We start from the raw sequence: 23,134 nt of genomic DNA, 5'->3' as shown, positions 1-23,134 counted from the left end.
TTAACGAAAGTAGTTTTATTTTTTTACAGTACAACAGAGGAGGTTCTAAAACAAGATCCTTGTTGTACGAATCTACCCCCAGGTCTTCATCAGCTTGTTAAAAAAACAAAAGCAAAAAGGGAACTTGGTTAAATAAACTATTTCATTGCTCTAAAACAAAACCCCCCAAAACATTGTATAGAATCAAAAAGTGCTTTTTAAATACATCATACAATCGACAAAACATCAGTTAAGGCAGACCAGCTCACGTGTAACAGTTTTTTAGAACAGGGTTAACAAATACAAAGCTGGTCGTTAATCTCAAGAACCAAATTTCCGTACAGCGTTTTAAATAAAGTGGATTTAAGGAGTTGCAAGTGCTGGAAAATGACTAGACAAGTTTTAAAGCTGAATTCTGCATGGCAAAGCAGTTTGAATACCATTGGAACAAGAAGGGATCAGCGTGCCTGACCTGCTATTGCTCACACGCGCACACCCACGTGCACATGTGCACACCCATATGCTCACACTCGCATGCACACACATGGACAGGTGGGGTGAAAAAGGTGAAAATGGGGGCTTGAGATTGCAGACCCCCCACCCCCCAAAGCTGACAGACCTCAGCCCTACAGGCAAGAGCTGAGCTGCAGGTAGTTTATAGCTGTATGTTAATCTTAGGAGGGGCGGATGGGGCCAGTGGAATAGGCTAATAAAGGAATGAGATAATAAAGGAATAGACTGGAAGAGTTTTCAAGGGGGACAAGCGGTCCTCTACACACAGTGCCAGCGACGAGGCCGGGGTGTGGCGGACTGGCGGGGGGAGGGTTCTCCTCTCTTGTAAGGGCAGGCGTGGCGGACTGGCAGGGGGAGGTTTCAGGCTGCCTGGACAGGGGGCGGAGAAACGAACAAGAGCAGGAGACAGGCCACGGAGCCAGAGGAGGTCTGAAGCCTCTCTTCTTCCCCCCCTTCTCACTTTCCAGTGCGGAATCGGCCCTCGCTTTCCCCAGCCAGTCCGCCAGCGCCAAGCGCTGCCGTCGCGCAAAACTGAACCTGCTGCTTCCTCACCACGCTGACACAGAAACAGCAGGGGAAGTGACACAACACCCTTCCAGACGCTCGCCTCGCAGCTCTTAGAAGACATCGAAACCTTTTTTTGCTTTGATTTCGGGACATCAGGGGGCGGTCAAGTCAAGAAACCGGTGGGAAAAGAACGCAATGTTTCTGAAAACGGCCCGAGGTGCCAAGCCCAGCCGGCACCGACTTGTCTACCAGAACCGGAACCTGCAGCCGGCTGATCCAAAGTGCTGTGGTTCCGAGGGTCTTCTTTTCCAGCCTCGCTGAGCGGATGTTTCCGTGTGTGAGGCGGGGGGTGGTTTCTGTGACCGGGGAGAGAGAAAGGGGGCAGGTATTCAAGTGCTTCTCCCGTTTTCACACACAAACACGAGCAGGGCTTCTTTTTGACCCCTGTGCTTCCGGCGTTATTGCATCGCGTTCAGTGCCAAAGAGCCCCACCTCCGGTCTTTATGACATCCGTGACGGCACAGCGCCAATCAGCTCAGCAGCCCGGCACCCGCCGAGCGGCAGGACCGGAGCAGCCCGCCGCTGGGCACCAGGAGGGACAGAGGCTGGCACAGCTGCTGCCCTCGGCCCAGCTGGCCTGCTTTCGGCGCTTGACCACGAACAGGGTTTTTTTTTAAAACTGCACTACAGTCGCACAACTGCTTCAAAGGTACTGGTTCCGTTCGGGTGCACCACGAAGAAGGATATGCTAGACGGTTCTGGTCCACCGGCGAAGTCCGTGCTCTGCTCTGCTCTGCTCCCCTCTCCTCTGCGGGCGTCTCCGCTGTCCTGAGGTGCCGCCTGTGCAGCAGAGAGGGAAGTCTCCTCCCCCGCTCCCTGCACCGCCACCAGAACCCCGAAACCCCTTTTCACTCCATCTTCCGGGCCCACTTCATGTCGTCGCTGCGCGGTTTCTCCCCGGTCAGGGCTTCGATCAGCTCCTCCATCCTGCGCCAGAACCCCAGGCAGTCCAGGGGGTAGTTGAGCCAGCCTGCCGGACAGGGAGAGAGGGGGTGGTTTAAAGTGCTCGCTGACGGGGCAAGGCTTGCACACTGTAAGTAAAGGCAGGATAATAATAATAATAATAATAATAATAATAATAATAATAATAATAATAATGGGGATCCCCTCCACCACCACCAGTGTGCAGCCCCACCTGGATGATGCGACAACAGCCAGAGTGCACCAGTACTCTCCCCACACACCAGCTCTCAGTGGGGAGGAGAGCAGAGTGATGAACCCAATTCTTAGAGGGGGATTATTAGGAGGCCATGATTGGTAAGGGCCAGGGGGAAATTTGGCCAGGACGCCGGGGTTACACCCCTACTCTTCTTGAGAAGCACCCTGGGATTTTTAATGACCACAGAGAGTCAGGACCTCAGTTTTATGTCTCATCCGAAGGACGGTGCCTGTTTACAGTATAGTGTCCCCGTCACTATACTGGGGCATTAGGACCCACATGAGCCGCAGGGTGAGCGCCCCCTGCTGGCCCCACTAACACCTCTTCCAGCAGCAACCTTAGTTTTTCCCAGGAGGTCTCCCCTCCAGGTACTGGCCAGGCTCACGGTGCTGGGCTCCACTGGGCTGCCAGCTGGGAGCTGCAGGGCGATACGGCTGCCGGCTGATGTCTGTGGCACAAGACCCCACCGAGTCCCCAAGTCTAGATTCCCACTGCGCGGAGGTGGTGCTGCCCGCCTCCGGACGGCAAGAAGACCACAGCAGCCTGTTCCACTCAGCGCGGGCGGGAGGCCCGAAAGAATGTGGCAGAATCCTACTCTATGTTTCTAAACTTACGTGAGGGGGAGGGTCACATCACAAGCCGACCGCATAAAGTACCAAGGCTTAGGAGAGGGAAATGAATGCTAAACCGGCCTTTCACAGCGCCCGCAAGGCGGAGAGGACAGCCTGTCTGCAGTCACCAGCCACTGGACAGCCCCGGACACGGCCCTTCCCATGAGCCTTTCTCAGCTCAAGCGCTGGCGTCAGCCCCCCCCGGGAGCCCCACGCGGCTCTGGTCCTGTCCCTGCCGGACGGCACCAGTGAGACATGCCAGCACAAGCGCTTCCCTTTTGCCACCTGCTTTCCTTCCCTGCGCAGCCTGTCTGTTAGCGCCGACAGTAGGTTACCGTTCAACATACGCGGAGATTGTCTATCACTAAAAACAAAAGCGCAGGGCGGGCCCCCGGAAGGGGAAGCGGGGAGCTGTTGGAACAGCATTGTGCGCGGAGACGAGCCGCGTGTCCACTGCGACCAGCGCATCTTCTAATCCCACTCATCATAGGTGCGCAGCGCTACAAACTGCCCCCCTCCGGCAGTGCCCACCTCTCCCTCTCGCGCACCGCTGAGCAGCAGAGGGGTCTCCCACAACAGGCACGTGCGATCAGACAGACAGACAGACAGACAGACAGACAGACAGACAGACAGACAGACAGACAGACAGACAGACAGACAGACAGACAGACAGACAGACAGACAGACAGACAGACAGACAGACAGACAGACAGACAGACACAGGCAAATCTTTCTGTCATGATAAGGGGTCGCGACTCATTTGGAGAAAATGCAACTTTCGCAGGACATTACAATATAAAATGGGAGTCCCAGGTGGATTAAAAGCCGACCTCCTAACCCCCCCCCCATCAGGCTGAAAAATAACAGCCTCTCTTCCGACACTTAAATCATTACCATATACCCCCCTTCTGTGAAAACAGAAGATGTCAGGAACAGGATAAGCACCGGGGTGAGGAGATTACCAATCCTGATGTCCTGACAAAGCTGAGGCACAGCGTCTGTTACTGATAGATAACAGTCTCCTTAACTCACCGGACACACGCTAATTAGCGCTCTCAAGACAGGTAAGTCTCGGATTTATTACCCTATGCGAGGCTGTTTTTCTAGTCCGGCGGCAAGCGCTGCCTTTACCCCTGCACTGCTGTGGGATTAATAAGAATAATAAAAAATATTTCTTACACTTATTTAGCGCTTTTCTGGACACTCCACTCAAATCACTTTACAGGTAATGGGGATCCCCTCCACCACCACCAGTGTGGAGCCCCACCTGGATGATGCGACGGCAGCCATAGTGCGCCAGAACGCTCCCCACACATCAGCTCTCAATGTGGAGGAGAGCAGAGTGATGAAGCCAGTTCAGAGATGGGGATTATTAGGAAGCCATGACTGGTAAAGACCAAGGGGAAATTTGGCCAGGATGCTGGGGTAACATCCCTACTCTTCTTGAGAAACACCCTGGGGTTTTTAATGACCACAGAGAGTCAGGACCTCGGTTTTACGTCTCATCCGAAGGACGGCGCTTGTTTACAGTATAGTGTCCCAGTCACTATACTGGGGCATTAGGACCCACACAGATCGCAGCGTGAGCACCCCCTGCTGGCCCCACTAACACCTCTTCCAGCAGCAGCCATAGTTTTCCCTGGAGGTCTCCCATCCAGGGCGCACGCTGCTGAGCTGGGGGCTGCCAGTGCTGACCTGCAGGGTGATACAGGTGCTGGCGATGAAGCAACCTGACTTCCCGCAGACCCTGGTGCGCCCCCTACCTGTGGTGATGCAGAAGTAGGTCTCGTGCGGGGCCACGTGGTGGATGCGGTGGTGCTTGCGGGGCAGGATGATGTGCAGGTCCTGCAGCAGGGTGACCCAGCGCGGCAGGCCGAAGTACGAGTGCGACCACTTGTGGATCTGGTTGGTCATGGTGACGAAGATGGCCAGGGCGAAGACGTAGCACTCCCAGGGGTACAGCTCCGCCAGGGCCTCTGGAACACAGCGGGAAGGGAAGGGGGAGGGCCGTTAGCGGGAATTCGGGGGGGGGGGGGGCACCCTATGTGAGTCCTCCTCCGCGACTGTAAACTAGCTTACCGCTGCAAGCAACGGCCCAACTGACCAGCAGGGGGTGATCTTTACCCTCTCACCCCGATAAGCAGAGCAAGGAGCGGCCCTGCCTTCTGCTTTATTGTGGACAACAACAAGCTTACAGCCACGGGTGCCAGGGGCGCCCCTCAATACCCCGAAATGTACACCTTCAGGGGACAGCCCTGCTCGGGCACCTGGTACGACAGATCTGTCTTAAATATAGTCAACTGTCCCCCCACAGACAGCATGTCTGCCTCTGGTCACTCGGGGAGACACGACAATGAGAGTAGCAGAACAACAGGCTGTCAGCCAGCATTAGGGCTGTAGCAGAACAGTCTTTGTTCCTCAGTACCCAGCACTGGGGACGCTGACCTCTTCGTTAACCTGCCCCCGACGGGGAATTATCTTGCCCTGTTTAACACACTCGCTTCTAACCCAGCGAACAGCAGCCGAGGCTGTCAGGGCTCCTGCTCTGGCTTGAGGAACCCGTGGCTCACCAGAATAATTACCCCGCCAACCCGACCACTTGACATCCCGAGCCCCAGGAACCCCCGGTTCACATTTTTAAAAAGAAGAGGCAGGAAACGAATAAATAAATAAATAAACCCTGCCACTCCAATCAAAAGGTCCCGTGGAGCAAGCACTGGCTTATTTTAACAACACCAATTAACACCTTGTTGGTACAACTATCGCAAACTCCCCCCTGCGTCAGCTGTGAAGGAATTAACACCGTCTGCCGCTCAGCACTCCTGAAGCACGCAGGGCCAGTCTGGCTCCAGAACTGCGCCTCAGCCTTTTCTTAAGGGGAAAGCAGATACGTGAACGCACTGACAAAGGAAGTTTGTCTTTTTCTACGGCTGCATCGATGCCTCTTCCCTTACTCGCACGCTTGGATCTCGGAGAACAGGGACTGACATTCGCTCAGGAGAAGAAATATTCTGAGCATCCACCTGAGGATCAGCTTTTGCAGCTCGACATTGTCATCTGTGGTCTTTGTTTTGCAATCGACTCCAGCAGACTTTCAGGGAACAACCAAGAGACCCCTGGATCACCACAATATCAGCATAAAAACCAAAGCAATAAATTTGCATGGAACATTCATTTTCTGAAATCTAGCGTCTACACTGCTTCCGGCACACATTCAACCACTTCATCGTCAGGAGGGGTCAAACTCTAATGCACACACAGGCAGTGCTGCTCTCTGTCCACCAGAGGGCGATCTAAGCTCTTTGCTTTACAGGCTGGAGTGATTCTGGAAGTTCAGGTTTTAGCTTAGTGTTTTGTTGTGGGGAAAAACATGAACACGCACAAAGGCCAGACCTAAGCATGTACAGCGCAGAACCACTGTGCTCAGTCATTTTTAACCCAGGTTCAATCTGTCCAACGTGAGGGAGAAAGAAAAAGATGCAAGAGTTAATTAGTCGCACGTTAAGCGGCTCACAAGGTTCCTCCCAGGTTTCCTGGAAGTGTGCCATTGTGCCAGTTGGCTGAACGCTGGACTTAAAATGGAGAGCTTTTCCAGTCTGACCAGCTTGCCCGTTTCCAAGTTGGACAAGTCTTGAGCCACGTGCCTACAGTCACAACGAGCCCTAACAAATCGGGGTCACCCGGAACCAGGCCCTCCCCTATAGGGTTTCCAGAGTTTTCCTCTGGGGCGGGGACAGGAGACAGGAGCGACACAGGTCTTGAGCATTATGCTCCAGCCCAGCCCCACAGGCTGCAGAGACCGCGCTACACAGCACCCGAGAAAGAGAGAGAAACCAACTGGGCTCGGCGCAGAGCAGTGCAAGATCACCTGTACAGCAGAGCGCTAGACATAAATCCACAGAACACCGCGCTATCACCACAGGGAGCCCCAACACCGTCGCAGCCCCTTGCGGTGCTTATTTAACTGCTGGTCAGATTCAAAGAGAACACCATCAGCAGAACAGCTGAGACTTAAGAACGACAGGATCCTGAGATCAATAACTCCTAAATTCCAAACAGGACAGAGCCAGAGAATGGCTCCTCTCATTTGCAAGCTTTCTTGAGTTCTTACTCCAGGGATGGAGAACAAGGAAGCTCAGGAACTCACTCAGGGTGACTCGCCAGGGGGCCCTGCAGCAGAGGCAGGACTGACTACCCAGCCTGCAAGTCGGCGTGGATGAGGCGAGGAAGCACAGGAAGTGGAGGGGGGTGGGACACTAACCGGGGGGGTAGGACAGGAACTTGTAGGCCATGTGTGCCAGGGGCAGGATGGTGATCATGCAGTTGTCCCCGTTGGTCTCTATGAAGTCGTGCCTGGTGATGGCCGTGGGGTCGATGTGGTGCTCTCGGAACGGTCGGATGAAGGCCTGGAAAGAAAAAACAAATCGGACAAGTGAACACTTGCAGTCACCCGGCACGCTAGCTCTCCAGAAGCAGGGCTGGCCCTTCTCCCTCGCACACTACTGTTTTTGATGCAGAGGTACTCAAAGAGCAAGAGACAAGATTTGTTCCAAAACACTGATCTCTGGGACAGCCAGGTCATTAAATGAGCAATTAAATTAAGTAGTAATAAAGCAGTGCTGAGATCCAAGTGTTTGTCCGACACTGTTCTACAGTATAGAGCTCCAGTGCTGCAGCCAGTTAACGTACAGAGAGACCTGGAGCACACATCAAACATTAAGATACTGATCTTCTCTTCCTTCCCTCAGATTAAAGTATGTGAAGTTACTGATGGAACACAAAAGCATGGGCATGCTGTTTGTGTGGACACACCACTGCTGCACGGCCAGGCTGATACTATCGTTAATCCCCAATCATTTAACCACCTGCCATTCCTGCCTTCCAATAATAACTGGGAACAATATCCATCGGCATGAGGAGGCTGCTCTAGAGCTGCAAGAGAAATAGATTTTGCCAAGACCAACGAAAGATTAATTTTTTTTTTTTTTTACAATCATCCTGCGGTAATATTACTGCATGACCTACACTGCATCTCCATCCATTAAGTGCCGTCTTTAATCTTTAACATCACACAGTTAGCCTAAAATACTCATTTAGATTTCTGCAAATTCGATTCTTTGAAGTCCGCCGCTCCCAGGTGGCAAATCCTAATTATACTAAACAACCGAAAAAAAAAAAACGTCCGCCATCGGGCGCAGAAGCATAACCCTGCGCTGTGCGATTTCACTCTGAAGCGTTTACAGGCCCCCACTGCCACTAATGACATACAGGCTCCACAGGACCCTCTGCAACATGCATCTTCCTACACAACACTGTCCTCGGAGCTGGGCATCTCACTAGGGCCAGCCTGGGAGCCCGTATTCCTCCTTTCATTATGATTAAACACATAATGAGAATGGCGACTTCAACGCCAGACGTGTCCTTTTTCATTTTTACTCACATGAGCACATCCCCCCTGTATACTTTATCCTTCTCTCCCTGTTCAGCCTCAACCCAAGAGACAGCCAGTCTCCTGATCTGCCCCCCAAACAACAAAGGTTCTTGTGTAACACCAAAAACTGCAGCTAGCCTGCAGAGCAGTGGGGGTTTCTCTGCATTCTGCTGAGCCGTGCTGCTCCAGGAGTCGGGTGCTCTTTCACCCTTTGACATGCTGGTGAGGTGGGGAGGGAGCCAGGAGCTTGTGTTGAGAAGGGGGGGGGTGACATTTTACCAATACTACAGAGATGGGGGGTGAAGACTACTGAGCATGAATCTCCGCAAGCTTAGTTAGCCATCAGCCAAATGAAGCCCCTTACAGACATTCATTAACATTATTAATGGCGCCGTCACTGCTCATAACCTTCAAGAATCCTTTTTTGGAATGGGTCTGCTGGGGGAGGGGGGAGTAACGAAAGGATCTCTGCATTCAGGTACGAGCTTCTGACTGAGCTCTGTCCCTACTTTATCTCACCTGGTGGACAATCAGCAGTGACCTGTCGAGCCACGCCCAGGGCCCAGGAGCCCCATCCCTGCAGAACTGCCACGCCCAGGGCCCAGGAGCCCCGCCCCTGCAGAACTGCCACGCCCAGGGCCCAGGAGCCCCACCCCTGCAGAACTGCCACGCCCAGGGCCCAGGAGCCCCACCCCCTCAGAACTGCCACGCCCAGGGCCCTGGAGCCCCACCCCCTCAGAACTGCCACGCCCAGGGCCCAGGAGCCCCGCCCCTGCAGAACCACCACGCCCAGGGCCCAGGAGCCCCGCCCCCTCAGAACTGCCACACCCAGGGCCCAGGAGCCCCGCCCCTGCAGAACCGCCACACCCAGGGGGCAGGTGCTCTGTGTCTCAACAGTGTGTCCACCCAGCTTTTTGGAGCCAATGACTAGGTTTCTGATTTAGACATTAAAAACAATTCTCTGTCTTCCTTCACTGAAGATTTTACCTAAATGATTTTTCAGAATAATTCCATTTTTATTCAGATTTCAGTCATTTCCGTCACTTTCATGGAAGAGAAACAGTGTGGGGAATTTGGCTCTTGTTGAGGTCTGAAAAGCATCACCATGTTCTTGTCCCCCATTTCCCCCCCCCCATGACGGGCGGAGTTTATGCCTCTTGCCGCTCTCCCGCTCCTCTATCTCTGTCTGACCACCCCCCCGGCCCCCCCTCAGCTCACCTTGCCGATGACCAGAATGTCGACAGAGCCCCAGGTATCCGCTCCCCAGTGCACCAGGCCGGAGGCGAAGTCCGCAGTCACAATCCCTGCAACTGCAACAGCAACACATCTGTAGACAAGTGGGGAGCTGCTGGACTGCAGCCCCTCCCACCTGGCGTGTCAGCTCACAGGCCCCTCCCACCTGGCGTGTCAGCTCACAGACCCCTCCCACCTCACGTGTTCTCTGCCAGTCTGTACATGGTTCAAGGACAAGGCCAGAGGAATGGAGCTTGTGTGTGTGTGTGTGTGTGTGTGTGTGTGTGGCTGATATGAAGATGGCAGCACAGAAAGGTCCAGCTCATCAGTAAGGACTGACAGCATCTCAGCTGTGTGCACCTCTGCGGCCACTCTGCATGTATGTTACATTTCTTTAAATCATAACCCGCTTAATAAGATGTTGAAAAATAAAATCTGATGGTGTCTTCATAAATGTCAAACTGGGGAAGTCAGAACACCAGCTCCAGCAGGAGAGGTCTGTGGGTCTTCAGCCTGCCAGACACATTTAATGATGTCGGCGTGCTGGGGCAGACGGATGTACTGTGCTGTACTACCCTGTCCCGATCGTGCATTGCACAACAAGGCTGTCTTTTGACAGGTACATTGGGCGTGATCAAAAATCCTTCACCCTTTCTGTAAATTACAGCCTGAGAATGTTGTGTCTAACAGTATACCAGGCTCGCAAACACATTAGCAGGTTTAAAGCTAACAACTAATTTTGGAGAAAAAGAACTTAAAGAGCTGTTCAACTTCAATGTTAGTGACCTTCTTCTGGGAAATTTTCAGATCATATTGCTGGCTGTGGCTCTTTTAAAGCTCCATTAAAGAGCTTTTAAATAAGACATACGAAAACTCTGAAGACTAACCTGGCAGAGCTTTGGAGCAAGTGCATCACATACGATAAAACCACCAGACTGATCTGGTATTATTTATTGACTTTTATTAGATGTAGACAAAGTCCTCATTGAGGCTCTACGGTACATATTTTGTATATACTGTATGAAAGAAGTTAATTCTGACTAAATGCAGACAAACATCCAATATACCGGCCATAAAGCAATCTCAAGTAAAAGTACCACTCAGTACTGGCGCAAATTAAAGAGTGCCGATTCAATTCATAACGTTCTCCCTGTCACCATTTCTAATCCTCCAGTTGCACTCCCCCACATGGTTGGCTGTACAGCAGAACCTGATTTAATTATCAAACAATTTGCTATCAGGGCATGGAGTTGCTAACCAGAGCTTTTGTAAACTCCCTGCCAGCACACCTTTCTGCCTTTCAAATCTACCTCAGCCAGGGACAACCCGAGAGATAAGCAGCTGGGAACATACTACCGGGCTGCGTGTTGCACTTACATGTGTTGATGATGATCCGATACGTGTACACGGTGGAGAAGTTCAGCAGCAGGAACAGGAAGTTGATGATCACCAGACAGGCACAGAGGACCACGCTGATCCACTCCTGCAGCCTCTTGCCTGCACACAGAGACAGGGGCAACGCATGAGGTTCACAAATACAACAGCCACGGGCCCCGGCTGGCACAAACGCCCCTGAAACCGTCAAAACCGCCTCACCGCCGGCTGCTGAAAATCACAGCAGCATCGCCCTGGCGCAGATCTGAAATTGCAAAGGAAAAAAATACTCAAAACTACTGGACACTGTCTTATGAATTAAGACAAAACGCTGCAAAATCCTTTTCCAATCTAGTAGCAAAAAGGCGAAGAAAACTCATCAGATCAGAAAAAGATTTTAGCGATGCTGTTACCGACAAACCCCCTGCTTCCCGCCTCCTTCCTTAGCATGCTGCCAGCAGAGGAATGCAGCACCGCCCGTTCCCAATGTCAGGTGAGCCCTTTAATAAGAAAGGACGTGTTGCACTGATCGGGCATTGTCGTATAATTAGATGCATCCATCACCTGTAATAAAGACCTGGGACTGGCCTGCGGAAAGACACACTGCTGATGCCTTGTGCACACGCATTTACAAACATTTATCTTCTGCTCTGTTTACATTAGAAAATATTAGCCTGGCATGTGTCATTTCGATGGACCCAGTTCGTAGCTGTTAATGAGGGTAAGACTGGGCGGTGGGGGGGAGGGGGACAGAGCTCGTCCTACTCGCTGGTCTTCTGTGCCTCCTGTTCAGTGCTGGTGACTGATGTGCTTCGCCTTGTCTGGGGAGAGGACCCCAGTCCCGGGAGACCCCCGCACAGCTGAGCCGCACAGCGCTCGGCTCCGTGAGTCAGCCCTGGCCTGGGGCCAGAAGACAGCCCGGCCTGCTAAACAGGCACGCTCGGAAAGCCTTCTCCAGGCTTCGGGATTAATGAGGGGAAAAGCCAGGGAAACGGACTGAAACGGGCCGTAAAAATTCTTTAACAACCGGAGAGCGCTGCCATGCCGAAGCCTCCGACTGCAGCAAGGCTGCCCGAGTCACAGAGCCCCTATCAGACAGCACAGCAGCTCCTCCACGGACAGAGACACAGCACCAGGGAGCAGGCGAACGCAGAGCGAGAGACATTTTCCTCTAGCAGGCTATGATTAAGTCAATTTGAAAAATATTTGCAGTGTGTTTGCATTTTACGCCCCGCGTTCTGCCTCTTGGGGGAACGGCAGGGGGAGCAGATGACAAATTGTAGAGCTTGGCTGAAGCATCTTTTCCCAAATCCCAGTCCTCCCATCGCCCTTTTAACTCCCTCGCTCCCAGAGCCACATGGAACCCCCCCCCGCTGGGAGCCCCCGCACTGCTCCTCATCACAAGCTGATGCTGCACACTCAGGAGCACAGGCTGCTTCTGTCCAAAGGGGAGCAGCACCAAAGCAAATAAGGTTAAACCAGAAATAAGCAAATAAGGTAAAACCCTGTTTTTTTATCTCATTCTGAACTCCGAATGGAAGTTTTTAACTGAAGCTCGAGTGCATGTGATCACCCGAGCTTAGACAGCACGCAGGGGCAACTGGCTTTAATAAATGACAGCTGCATTATTCAATAAGCACCCTTCCACCTGCCAGCCCGAAAACCCAAGCTGAGACACCTGCACCTCCTCAAAGGCAGCCTCAAGAGGGATGTGTGCCAGCTGATGAGAAGAGCTGATCGCGTTTCGTGAAGGAGGTGGTTCTTTAAAATTTCATGTAACCTAGCATTCCTCCTTGTGAAGATCGGAGGTGGCCGGCTCTCGTGGCGCCTTCTCTATTCATAGTGCCCGCCTCGGCACCTGGGCTCACCTGCCCAGACCCTGACCACAGAGCCCTTTGCCCCGATACCCACACACAGTGTCATCATCACTGCAACATCGTTAGCGCTGCTGTCAGACCACGAGCTAGACCTGTTTCTGGTGGCCTCGCGCACAGCAAGAGACGGCTGGAGAGCGAGAAATGACACGGAGAGAGCCAAAATGGTGAATCTGTAGTGCGCACAAGCAGATGCAAGAGCTCCTGTCTTGTGGCTTGCTTTGCTCTAGTTGGTCCTCCAGCGCTGGGACAGGGGTGCTGAGAGGTGGGAGATCCAGCCAGAGCCAGGATCACCGAGGAGGGAGCAGGCTGGCCACGCCCGAGCTGATCCCGCTGCAGGTCGCCCCCAAACGCACAGGGATGAACTGGAAACCGAGAGGGGAGAGGGTCACCCCCCTGACCTGCAGCGGATCAAGCTGTATTTCCATATAAAAACGATGGGAAAATATGCAGTGATCTGATTCAATAAGCCTTAGACAGACAGTAAGGGAAATAGCTGGCCAGAAATAAAAACATCTAGGCTTTTAAGAAACCACCAAAAGAGACCCATTTACTGAATTGAATCCAGTATGACGTCCCAGATGCACAGTTGTTTTATTAACTGGATAATTTCTGCATTCATTTCCATACCTTGCTGCTTCTGTATCCACATGGTTGTGCAGCTATCCAGTGAATAGCTGTCTGCATTCTCCTAAAATAAAGTTAATCCTAAAATGACCAAAGCTACATTTTTTCTCAAATAGATATAATGAGGAATATTTGCAGGTATTGCCAAACGCAGTGGTTTTGTCGTCTTCGGAGAGGTGGGAGGAGAGAGAGAGAGAAGAGGCACTGTCAGGTGTCAGGTGATCAGCGCCTGTCGTCAGGTGGTCCGCGCTAGTCTTTGAATGCACTCTCCCTGCGAGAATTCAAACTAGGCCAGCCCTCTGAGGGGGCTACAGTGGCGGAGCCGCAGAGCCTGCACAGAAACACCCCTGGTCCAGGGGACAGGAGCAGACGCGCTGATTAATACACTCCTGACAACACAAACCACCGAAGAGAACACCGGCATTCTCCGAGCTCAGAGCAGGCATCAACCCCCCCAGCTCCAACCCTCCATCGCAGGGAATTAATAGGGATGGCATTAATCAGTGATGGACAAAACTTAGTAACATTCACAACTGCCAAGCGCTAAAAAAAAAAAGAGAGAGACCTTTTTGCATGCTCATTTTTCAAAATTAATTTGTTTACACTGCAAGCGTGAAGTCTTCTCTTGGGTTAAATTTGCAACAGAAGAACAAACGGGAGTGAGAGGAGTCGAAAAGCCCTCTCTGTCGATAACCAATCCTTGCAAAGTTGTCCTTCAGTCTCTCCTGTTTTAAAGCACAAATATAGAACTTAAAACACAGCAGCCAAAAACGTTCAATCCCGAGAGTCGTCACGGAGAATTTGTCGCCCGTGTTCTTCAGTTTGTAGTGCACTAAGCATTTTTAAGGAAACTGGTTGTGATGAAGTGTAACAAACAGGGTATTTAGGTACAGGCAACAGAAGTCACCAATGGTGCCTTAACTGCTGTAATTACAATTTGTCATTGTTTCAGAGGAAAGTCCTTGACAGTGGTCTCTTTTCCTCTCCCATTTAAAAGGTTCAAAACAACGACAACGTCTTCCCATGAGGTGCAGTACTACAGAGCCGAGTTCAACTGGAGCTAAAACACTATTCAACAAAAACATGAAATTTAAGGAGGCACCAGAAATGACTTCACTCAATTATTTACACCAAGGCTCTGTTACAGCATCACCGCGTGTAAAAACAAGCTCTCTTCCAGAATCGTGCAGCCTGCTGAAGAGTCTTCTGGGCCTGGCACGCAGGGAGGGCGACTGCACTGAGAGGGGCACAGGGGGACGGGACTGGAGAGGAGAGGACAGGAGGGGACGGGAGGGGACTGGACAGGACTGGAGAGGAGAGGATGTAACTGGACTAGAAAGGAGAGGACAGTAGAGGAGGGGACAGGAGACGAGGGGACAGGAGACGAGGGGACAGGAGAGCAGAGGATGGAATTGGACTAGAGAGGAGAGGACAGTAGGGGAGGGGATAGGATAGGAGGGGACAGAACAGGACTGGAGATGAGTGGACAGAACTGGACTAGAGAGGAGAGGACAGTAGGGGAGGGGACAGGAGAGGAGAGGACTGGAGAGGACAGGACAGGAGGGGAGGGGACGGAACTGGACAGGAGGGGAGGGCACGGGAGAGGAGGGGACAGAATGGGACTCCAGAGGAGGGGACTTGAGGGGTTGGGATGGGACTGGAGTGAACTGGTGGCCCTCACTGGCCCGCCATCAGATGACACCGAGAGAAGAGAAACCGGAGAGCAGCAGCAGGGAAAAGTGGGTCAGTGGCAGAGAGAGGTAGAATTCCCCTGACCTCGAGGAGGACAAATCGGATACAGCCCCTGCTCCTCCTGCTCTCAGCGGACACCCAACACGTGCAGCGCAGTGCCTTCGGATGCTGGCAGCTCCACCTGCCAGCCAGACAGCCACACGGACTCCAACACAGAGACCCTGTGGACCTCCGCTCTCACCGCGGACAGGCGCACACATCTCCGAGCTGGTTGCCATGGACACACACACAAAAATACACATGCTGCAAGCATACAGTTACAAAGGCAAGGTGGAACTGGACAGCCGGTTGTTATAGATACAGTCACGCGCAGGCACGAACCGAACATTCTGGTTTGGCCACTACACGTAACAAACACACTTACTGTACAACTGCCAGCTTCACACACACACACGCACAGTAGATGATCACTACGGCAAGCCTGAACTCTGAGCTCGGATCACATGCGCAGCCAGGGCTTTGACACATTCCAGACACGGCCGGTGGCTTGACGTCAGACTGAGTGCTTTTTATTCACAGACACAGGGGATTTCATTCGTGAGGCAGGGGCCACAGAGCAGACAAGTGACCCTCGGCTGCCCATCTCCCCGGAGAGCCAACTCCTCATCATCTGGGTGTCAGGCTAATGGAATGGAGCAGCAGCCTTGCTTTTGCCCCTCCTGGGATCGCAGCTCCTCTTGGCTAACGGAGCCTGGAGCGGGAGCAGAGCCTGGCTGCAGGCAGGAGCCGAAGACGTGGGCAAGGGGTCTGTTCGCTGCTCGCCGCTCCTCCTCTGGGCAGGCTGGAGGAGCCCGAATGACAGCTGCTCTCCATCCTAGAGGGGCGATCGGCACTGGACTGCACAAAGAGTGACCTTGGATGACAAACTAGAGCGCTATATGGGGAACAAATTAATCTAGAGAGCAGGAGGAATGACCCGACACACGAGAGTGCACAGCAGCTGGATCCAGTTCCATTATTACAAGTTGCTCTGACATAGTACATGCCGGATCCAAACTCGGTATCTGTGTTAGCTACCTTATTTTGAGCATGCGGGCACCGACGGACACGTGCGGCAGAGATTAGGGGATACACTGCTTTATCAGCACAGTCCCACACACACTGCGGAAGGACTGTCCAAAGGTCCTTCACTATCCTAGTCTCAAGGTTAAGACCTCCACTTCAGGATTTCCACTGAAGAAGAGCCTATCATGCTTTCTGTCAAGAAGGAAAGCAAAATAAAATAAATACCTAGGAACGTAAGCACTTCCCAGACAGAATCATCCATTTCTTTTTAGAAAAAGTCACCCGAATTCACTTATTCTGAGTTCTATCAAATATTAAAACAGCCATTTAGTTTAACTTATAATGTATTCAACTGGCCTGTTGTGTGAATAATTGAAATGCACTGCAGGAGCTACAGCAGGTAGTTCATTTTAAGCTTTCTGCCTTATTCACAGACTAACACAAAGCAACACTCCTTTACTTGTCCTGAATTCAAATGCAGACGCATTTATAGACATGCACTAGACACTGCACACTCATGGGAGACAAGGGTCCTGTACAACTCTATGAATTGGCTTCATTACTCTGCTCTCCTCCCCACTGATAGCTGATGTGTGGGGAGCGTTCTGGCGCACTATGGCTGCCGTCGCATCATCCAGGTGGGGCTGCACACTGGTGGTGGTGGAGAGGATCCCCATTACCTGTAAAGTGCTTTGAGTGGAGTGTCCAGAAAAGCGCTATATAAGTGTAAGCAATTATTATAATTATTATTATTACATAGGAGTCCAGTTCTTCATTGCTCTACTCCAGTGATGGACTTGTCAAACCTGATAGCAAAGGCAGAGACACTGAAAGCACAAGCTGCAATGGTTCATGACTTGAAACGAACATCTGGTTTTCTTCTGTCCACACAAGGTACTTTGCTATCTCAAAGTACAGCACCAGCAGTGTGTTACTGTACCAGTACAACAAAATAAATCATACAGAATTCAATACAGAACACCTGAGAACTCTCATCACTGGGTGTAATGTATAGACAAGGTGCCAAGTTACGACATACAAAGCTGCCAGGTGTCTTCTTGTTAGATGTTACCATATGCCACACTTCTGCACTATGTTCATAAGGAAACCTCAGTTTTTGTTAACCTGCATCTCTGTTCTCAACAATCGCAAGAATTTGCAAATCTATTTGCAGAACAAGAGAGAACTGGTTCACACCCCTAGCAACGGTACATTATGAACAGAAACCCTGCCTAACACCCCTGTGTTTACTAAGGGATTACGAGCCACAAAACCATGCATTTTATTCATTCATGTTGCTTATCAGAGACCTGAATAACTGAGTGAAAAGCATACATGCCTTGCTTTAAAATATTAACTTGAAAACTATAGAACACCTTCAAAGCTTACAGATTAGCCACAATAAAACTCTGAGCAGTATTATTTACCAGTGTACCTCCCTGAAACTCCCTGGCTTGTGTAACCCTGTATATAAAGTACCTCAAGGGTATTTGAAGTGTTTTATATCTCCTGAATTATTCTTAGCATGAGAATGACTTCAGCATCCCTCCAGTAGCAAAAAACAGGCTTTTCTTCCTGTTGGTGTCAGAACAGCCGGTGTCATCATGACTCAGTAGAGTGCCGTGCACGCGTGACTCACAGCAGAAGACGTACACAGGACCCTTTCGGAGCCAAGGTCACTGGCAGGGAGCTAAAACCCAGAGAATTCAAAGACCGAGCAGGTGCTTTACAAGATCAAAACAGCAGCACGACACATCCTGCTGCTCTAACCAGAAATCAATAAGTGGCACAAGACCACAAAGTGCAGTTAAGTCATGCACAGCAATCCAGCAGCCAAGGATATCAAAGACCTGCAGCTGCCTCTTCATCCAGAGGTTACTACAGTGATGCTTTAAGTCTGTTGAGCAGCCTAAAGCCTCATCAATTCAATCCAATCATCCTTTAAGCCCCACCAAGGCAGAAAGAGCAGAGCTCATTACCCTTCTCAATCTGCATCTTGCCAAGATCGGCAGATCCTGTCGCACTCTTCTGTACCGAGACAGACTGCTCAGAGCCTCAACGGGGAGGGGGGACTCCCCTCGGTCTCGGGAATGTGTCCGAGACAATGGCACAGAATCCCTAGATCCACGCTGACAAAAGAGGACTCAGGCACAGAGCGAAGGGCTTCTCGTCACCTTCCAGGAGAGACAGACAAATTGGACAACAGAGGGTCTCTCACTGGAAAGGAGCACCGTTCTCGTCCCGTGCTGCCCATGCAGGGGTCTCCCGCTGACCTTCACTGCCCGGCCAGGGACTCCCCACAGGGACAAACAAAATCATAATCAAGGATATCAAGTCAGCAACACAAACAGGCCCTTGGCATAAGCCCTGAGCAAATATCAACCTGTCAGAGCGCAGGCAGATCGTGTGTTGCCCTTATGAGTCACCTTCAGGTTCATCAAAGACAATCATCCTTGGCCTGCGTTTACTGACCTGCACCTTAACTGTGCCATTCACCTTTCACCCCTGGCCCTGCCCGCCGGGCAAGCTGAGCTATAATGACCTGTTGTGCTGCAAGTGCCTCCTGCTCAGGCCGTCAGGCTTGGGCTGCTCCACGATACGCCACTAAACCTTTCGACTGGTCTCTGTTACACGCTCGGCTCCAGCCCACAGAAAGTGCCCCTCTCCGCTGAGGGTCAGTGGACAGAAAACTCCAGCCGGCCTTCCAAACCCTCATCGAGATCAAAATGCATTACTAGATTAACTTATTAACGGAGTCACCCCCCCACAACAAGAGTAATTAATGAGGTTCCACAGCAGCTTGCTTAAGATGATACTTAGCAGCAGACAAACTGCCTCAGCCTATGATTTTTATCAGTCTAATAGCATTCGGAATTAAACTGATTTCTTTTTTTTTTTTAATTGCAAGGATGACAAAGGCCTCTCCTGAATCTTCATTTGCAGAAGGGCCCCGGAAAACTGTGAACTATGTGTGAACTACCCGTGGAGCCAGCTCCTTCGACTGCAACACAACTTTGACTGTCAGCTTCCACGCGGCGCCGGGCCCTGTCCCAGGATGGGATGACCCCGCTAATCAGTGGCTCGGGAGTGGCATGAAGAAGCGTGCTCCTCAGGCACGGACCTGCCACATCACGCCAGTGTCAGCCCCTCCCTCATACCAGGAGCTGCAGGCTTGGTGACAAGAGCAGCTCCGTCACCCTGCAGGTCACCACTGGCAGCCCACTGGAGCCCTGCAGGGTGAGCCTGGCCAGTACCTGGAGGGGAGACTCCTGGGAAAGCTAAGGCTGCTCCTGGAAGAGGTGTTAGTGGCCCAGTAGGGGGCGCTCACCCTGCAATCTGTGTGGGTCCCAATGCCCCAGTATAGTGACGGGGACACTATACTGTAAAAAAGGGGCCGGCCTTCAGATGAGATCTAAAACCAAGGTCCTGACTCTCTGTTCATTAAAAATCCCAGGGTGTTTCTTGAAAAGAGCAGGGGTGTTACCAATCATGGCCTCCTAATAATCCCCATCTCTGAACTGGCTTCATCACTCTGCTCTCCTCCCCACTGAGAGCTGGTGTGTGGGGAGCGTACTGGCGCACTATGGCTGCCGTCGCATCATCCAGGTGGGGCTGCACACTGGTGGTGGCGGAGGGGATCCCCATTACCTGTAAAGCGCTTTGAGTGGAGTGTCCAGAAAAGCGCTATATACTGCACTATATAAGTGTAAAGAAGTATAATTTCTTATTATTATAAGAACCCCAGGCTGGCTAGAGAGAAGACGCCAGCTGCTTCACGGTTCAGATCTCCCAACACTCAGTCGTGCAGATCTCGAGTTTTTCAATCCTCTCTCAGACAACAGACACAGCTGAAGCTGGGGCCTGGTTTTTCAATCTCCACTTTTCACAAGACGTGGATAGTCAACACCCCAATGCCTTTATCTCTCCTGGCTCTTTCTGGTACCTATCCCCATGTCTCTTAGAATACACTTTTACAGCTGCAGGAGCAGCCTAGATTCACACCTGAACACCTGCATTAGCATCTAGACACTGATCGGCTGAAATACGTCCTATTATACTTTCGCCGAAAACACTGAACTGTCTTTATACTCTCAGCAAACAAAACATCCTTTGCGGACTGCGGAGCACAGGAAACTCGTATTTGTGTTTAGTCTCCAGCAAACCACATATGGGGATACGTTAAACAAATGAAACATTTCAATAATCTCAGCAACCTGCCAGATCAATTCGGTGCGTCTCGTCAGCCTGGGCCAGCAGCTGAAAACAGCGCGGCGCTCCAACTGTGGGCACTGGGTCAGGCGGTGCAGTAGAGCAGGCTCTGTCTGAAACCGCTGGTGGTCCTGGTTCCGAACCCGTACGCCCGTTTTCCATTTTCTGTGCATTTTCAAAATTATAGCGCTAGAAATGCACGGTCACCCGGCGCCACTGGAGTTTCAGCTCGACTACATGGGCTGCGATTTCTCATCTGCCTGCACGGCCCTCGCTTTGAGCTGCCTTACCGGGCGAGTAGAGCTGCGCCAGTTGCCGGGCTCCGGCGTGCTGCGGCCCCCAGCGAGGGGCTCGGCTGCTGCGGGCGGCCGCTCCGTGCTCGTTGCCGTTCGGATCCTCCTCCGCCATCGACCGCTGCTTGATCTCCGTCTCCGTCAGCTGAGCCGCCGCCATTCCCCGCGCTGCGCTCTCGGCTTCCGCTACAGTGCGGGAAGAGCAGAGCCAGTTGTGGGGGTTTCTTGCGGGAAAGGATGTAGTCTGCTCCTCAGCACCAGCTGATACAGGCTAACAGGTCGAGAGCGTTACTACTGCACGCCACCCAGGTGCACCCGGAAATACACCGCCGGCACGCCGAGTCCCGGCACCTTCCCCCCGGACAGCGCTAAGGCTTTTGTTCCGCGAAATGCACATTAGAAAGTCAATAAAAACAATTGCATAATGAACCTGAACCACCCTTCTTCTTTTAGCTCTTAAAGTTAAACATGCACTCACAACGGCCCGCCGCCGCTGAGAGCTGTAATTAACCCAAACTTTTCTGTCTGCGGCTTTTGACAGCTGACAGAGCTTTTTTAAAGGGAAGGTCTCTAGCTTCTGTTCTGGCTGATCTTTTTTTTTAACTTGATTTCACCGAGCAAAATACGGGGGGGGAGGGGGGTTGCTTTTCTGAAAATGTACTTAAGAACAACTCACATCCTCCGGGATTTAATCATCATCATCATCATAATAATAATAAAAAAAGTAAAGTTTATTACCTTCCATGTGGGCGCCTTGGCGGTCTCTGTGACTCCCAGACTGTACTACGGTGCGGAAAATACCGAGGATCCCTAGACGTGCGCCGCAGGACCAGCGGAGCTGCTTGAGTCTGAGCCGGGCTGGGCTGGGCTGGGACGGGACGGGACGGGACGGGACGGGCCGGGGAGGCGGGGGGACTGACCTGCGAGCCGTCACGATACAGTCAGCTGCTCGCTGTTTCGTACTTCCTGGCACCCCGAGGTGCTGCCGACCTGCACGCACGACAGGGCGGAAACCGAAACCGCAGCGAAGGATCTTTTGCCAAGTTTTGCTGTCGAAGCCCTTATTAAAAAAACTGCTCCGAGTTAGCAGCGTTTCGACTTCTGTCTTCATCGTGGGAGAACCGTTTTTCCTCCCTGATTTCTAACCATGTGTAGGGTGGATCAAGGCAGTCATAAGTTTAAGTACCAAAATATAGGAGGCTTTTTACACTACTCACTTAATCTTTTATATAAATAATTAAAACATCCAACTATAGTTGCTGTGGTGCTTGTTATAAACACGTGTAAGGTTTTTACGTGTGATAAATACCGGACCCGAGGTTCATGGCGGTATCTGACTGAAGCACAGGACGAGCGGAGACAATGGATTGAATAATAAAGTAATCAAGAGGTTGCAGAAAGCACAGTAAGTTTGGACATGAAGTAGGATTTAATTTTTCTGCTGCCACCTACCGGCTTAAATGGTGTTTTGACGCTCCCGAAGACCTGGCTAAGCGCCGTCAACAGAGAGGCTCCAGTCCTGTAGATCTCCTGAAACCCGGAACATTGGATCAGTGATCACTGAAAACGGGTGATTTGTTGAATTATTTAGCCATCCTTAGGAACAAAATACACTTTTAGCAACAAGGACCAGATTACCCTTAATTAAACAAAAGCTGGAAGTATGGCTAAGGATACCAGGCATCCTGGTTTCTCATTTTCTCCCCCCTTCCCTCTGGTAAGGGTTATATAGGAGCATAAAGGCAGGAGCTTCCAGATTCGGAGACAGTTTCTTCCCACAAGCTGTCAGATTACTGAACTCTACCCCTACAGCTGGGTAACACTGATGTTTTTTTCCTCTCACTCATGGTCTGACTTTATTAAAGCTCTATGTCATTTAACTTGCTGCTGCTGCTGTTCTGTGTTTATGTTTTTGGTGATTCCTTTAATGTCTTTGTTTTGGAATCAGGCATTTGACACTTGTGCAAATGACAAGTAAACCGAACTGAACAAGTTACTGATCCCATTTTCTGGATCGTTTAAAGAAACAGTCTGCTTACTGTAAGGTGACCTACTATATAAGTCCAACTGGACTCCGGGGCTCTCCTGAAAAATGGTGGGAGAGTTTTGTACTGACTCTCCCACCATTCATGTCTGTTTTGTATATATTTTAAATATGTATTTTAGCCTTCCTGCTTAGAGGAACGACCACAGTCTTGTTACAGTTTGTAGGACCTTTGGTCCTTGGGAGGAGCATACCTTGCAGGGAATGTGTTGAGTGACATCTGGAAGAAAATAGATGATTTAGGTAAATGTTGTAAATGTTTGTTTACAAACATACTGATGCCGGCTGTAATTAATAATTTATCATTTCTTACACTTCAGTAGCACTTTTCTGGACACTCCACTCAAAGCGCTTTACAGATAATGGAGATCCCCTCCACCACCACCAGTGTGCAGCATCCACCTTGATGATGTGATGGCAGCCAGAGTGTGCCAGTCCGCCCCCCACACACCAGCTATCAGTG

The 23,134-nt window shown here is 51.3% G+C and overlaps 1 protein-coding gene across 1 annotated transcript; it reads right to left on the bottom strand.

Moving 5' to 3' along the window:
• peds1a (plasmanylethanolamine desaturase 1a) lies at nucleotides 1–21,537 on the bottom strand. The gene is made up of 7 exons (XM_088613574.1): nucleotides 21,366–21,537; nucleotides 20,625–20,813; nucleotides 10,871–10,990; nucleotides 9,479–9,570; nucleotides 7,091–7,235; nucleotides 4,593–4,805; nucleotides 1–2,029 (listed from the first exon to the last, which is right to left on the bottom strand). Exons 1-7 carry the CDS (start codon nucleotides 21,370–21,372, stop codon nucleotides 1,908–1,910), a joined length of 888 nt encoding a protein of 295 aa, XP_088469700.1. The 5' UTR covers nucleotides 21,373–21,537; the 3' UTR covers nucleotides 1–1,907.
• Between the last annotated feature and the right edge of the window lie 1,597 nt (nucleotides 21,538–23,134).

This window comes from Lepisosteus platostomus, chromosome 20 (assembly GCF_059453375.1).
Source record: "Lepisosteus platostomus isolate fLepPlt1 chromosome 20, fLepPlt1.hap1, whole genome shotgun sequence".
In the NCBI taxonomy this organism is placed as follows: Eukaryota; Metazoa; Chordata; class Actinopteri; order Semionotiformes; family Lepisosteidae; genus Lepisosteus; species Lepisosteus platostomus.
Note: the sequence above shows the minus strand (reverse complement) of the source record. Positions and strands in the feature narration are given on the sequence as shown.